Genomic DNA, 3475 nt, shown 5'->3' with positions numbered 1-3475 from the left:
TATTGTCCGAGGCAATGTAATCAACTGGTGTTACCTTATGGTTATGAATATTGTCCGAGGCAATATTGTTGCGTCCGATTCAATGTAATATGCTTTATGTACCAAAAGACATTACCATTATGGTAAAACCTTGGACATAAAACATAACCATAACACCTGGACAATTACATCAGACCTGGACATAACCATTACCCAAGACCTGGACATAATAAATAAACATAGCACCATAACAGATTTCATAATTGACCATAACTCATAACAGAAGACATAACCAGCATATTACATAGTTTACCAGAATTCATAACAGAAAGACATAACCTGGACATAAAACATAACCCCATAAGACATGTTCCAAACACAGATTAGGTAGTGTACCAACAGACATAAGCAAAAGACATGACATGTTCCTGGACAAAATACATAACCAAAACATTCAAAAGACATTTTCAACCAACATAACCAGGACATGTTTCTACCAAACTAGTGAACACCAGCAATGCCTATTCAACATCAGTCCCCTTGCAACTCCTCCTGTTATGGCCCCTCCTTTACACTTGTTGCATTCCACAGTTTCACCCTTTCTTGACATCTTGCCACTGGATTCCATCTATTGAGTCAACTCAGTTATTTCCACAGCAGATTTCTTCCTTTTCTTTTTTGGCCTGCCTATTTGCTTGTGGTGCTTTGGTGGAAGCAGCTTAGTAGGGCATGTGGAAGGTGTCCATAAGTCTTGACCATCTACTGAATCAATTACATGGGAATACACATCCTTCCAAGTCTGCATCCAGTATGATTTATCAACCCACTTCTCCAATACACCATCATCCTTGCCATGTAAGGCCAAGTTCCATATACAAGCAGCTGCATGCTTGCAAGGGATGCCAGTCAAGTCCCATCTTCTGCAGGTGCAACTTTTCTCCACCAAGTTCACTACTTTGTTGTCTCTTGGCCCATTAACTTGATACTTGGAGATAGAGTTAAAGATAACAGTGTACTCAGCAGCTTCTTGTGTGATCTTGTCTAGGGCTTCAGTTGCATAGGGGGTTAGAGGACCTTTGCTCTTTGCAATCAGCTTGTGTACAACAAGATTCCTCTTCATTAGGTATTCCCTGATGCACTCTAGACTGGTAATGATTGGTTTATCCCTAGCATGTATCAACTGCCTATTGAAGACTTCACAAATGTTGTTTAGAAGAATGTCACACTTTGGCCTACCTGTTTAATGGAAACCTGTCAGTTATTATGCAACCACAAACAATTATGTAAATGGCTTAACATATATGACATTCTTAAGCCTTACCACTAAACTGACACCGGCTCCAATGTTTCACTGGGATCTGTCTCAACCAGTCATGCAGCTTCTTATCTACCATCTTGATATCTTGCATTGCATGATCAAACCAAGGAACTGTTGTTGCAGAAGCAGCATTCCAGAATAGACCCTTTATCTTATCATCCCTCCAGTTAGCATTAGCCTTCATATTTTCATGTATATGCCGAATACAGTATCTATGCTCTGCCATAGGAAAGACCTTGCTAACAGCAGGTAGTATTCCCTGTACAAAATGGACTGTTATACATAACAAACTTGAACAACAAAGGAATATATTTAAACAAATTATACATAACACACTTGAACAACAAAGGCATACATTTAAACAAGTTATACATAACACAATGGCACCTTTTGTCTGTCGCTTATGAAGGTGAAGTTGGCAGTTCTTGGCAGTTCTTGGCAGCTCCAGATCTACAGTAAGTTGTTCTAAAAACCAGGTCCAGGTCTTTGTAGTTTCAGACTCAACCACAGCAAAAGCAACAGGATAAATCCCGTTGTTTCCATCAACACCCACTGCTGTTAAAATTTGGCCAGGGTAGGGCCCCTTCATAAAGCATCCGTCCAACCCTAGAATGTCTCTACCAATTATCTTAAAACCCTTCTTAAATGCACCATAACAAATATAAATCCTCCTAAACTGCCTTGTTGAACTTTTGGCCTTACAACTAGATGGTTCAACATCTATGGTAACAGTTGTTCCTGGATTCGATTTCATTAACTGTTCAGCATATTCCCTAAGTAACCCAAACTGAGTTTTATAATCCCCTTGAAGCTTCTCCATTGCAAAATGCTTAGCTCTAGAAATTTGGTTAATTGTAATCTGTACCTGAAGTTTCTTCTGGAGTTGATCTTGAAGAGCAGCCAGTGGAATTGTAGGGTTAACCAAAATTATGGGTTCCACTTCCTTGGTTAAAAAAGAGATATTTCATAAGCCCACATCCCTGGTATGCAAGCAGTCATGTTCATTGATAAGAGTCTTCACCACCCATGTGTCTCGGCTCTTGAAGTGATTTGAGATGTGCAAAACCCAAGGGCATGTGGGAGGAGGAATCTTTTTCCTTGGACGGTTTGGCTTCTTTTCAGGCTCTTTTGAAGAACAATACTGCTGGGCCCCACCATTGTTATTTGTGTTTGCATTATGGTCCCCAACCACTTCTGGGTTTGCATTTAAAGGTGTATCATGTGAATTTCCAGAACTGCCCTCATTATCACAACCACCTTCATTACTGCTCAACTTTGGATTCTTTCCCATGCACACAACCCGGAACCTTCTTTTATCATTCCTAAATATGTACAACTGCCTTTTAGATTCCACTGCATACCATTTCACAAGATCTTTGATTGATTGCCTATCATAAAACTGTTGACCTATATAAAAGGGACAACCATCTGTTGGTTTCTTTTTCCTCCTGCTTCTCCTAATCCTCCTAACGGCCCTCTGCAGTTTTGTTTCATCATCCGGGTCACTCAGACTATCAAAGTTATCTATATCTACTTGAACATCTACCAATTCATCCTCATTTAAATGGTCTTCTTGTATGTTCTCATCTTCACTAATGTCAAAGTCCACAGCAGCCCTAAATTCATCCATGTCATCATCATAGTCTATGACTAAGTTATCCTTATCAACAATGAACTCAGGATCATCTACATCCTCTTCTGTCTGCACCTTCATGTAAGCTTCACTTTTGGTGGCATTTGCCCTCTTATTGCTGGCATGTTCATTCATACCCTCACTATCCTCTTCACTAACCTCATCATCAGGAATAAACTGAGGGTCTTCAGAATCACTTCCCTCAGACTGGACCTTACCACTGCTACCATCTCCACTGCCTTCATTATCATCACCACTGCCATCATTATCATCACCACTGCCATCATTACCATCACCACTGCCATCATTATCATCACCACTGCCCTCACTATCACCACCTCCTGGACTACCATCACCACCTCCTGGACTACCAACACCACCTACTGGAATTTCATCACCACCACAACCTGGTTCCTGTGTTAGATCTCCTAAATCAGGATCACTTTGAGGCTGTTGATGTTGTTCAGGATAGATCACATTTAATGGTTCCTGTGTCAAGTCTCCTAAATCCACCCTTTGAACCTTTTCAATATATAACTCTATAA

General features: G+C 40.4%; 1 protein-coding gene across 1 annotated transcript; it reads right to left on the bottom strand.

The window, feature by feature from the left end:
* Positions 1-607: 607 nt before the first annotated feature.
* LOC110913187 lies at positions 608-2117 on the bottom strand. The gene is made up of 3 exons (XM_022158033.1): positions 1653-2117; positions 1301-1556; positions 608-1215 (listed from the first exon to the last, which is right to left on the bottom strand). Exons 1-3 carry the CDS (start codon positions 2115-2117, stop codon positions 608-610), a joined length of 1329 nt encoding a protein of 442 aa, XP_022013725.1.
* Positions 2118-3475: the final 1358 nt, after the last annotated feature.

The sequence above is a fragment of the Helianthus annuus genome, chromosome 15 (genome assembly GCF_002127325.2).
Source record: "Helianthus annuus cultivar XRQ/B chromosome 15, HanXRQr2.0-SUNRISE, whole genome shotgun sequence".
Lineage (NCBI taxonomy): Eukaryota > Viridiplantae > Streptophyta > Magnoliopsida > Asterales > Asteraceae > Helianthus > Helianthus annuus.
Note: the sequence above shows the minus strand (reverse complement) of the source record. Positions and strands in the feature narration are given on the sequence as shown.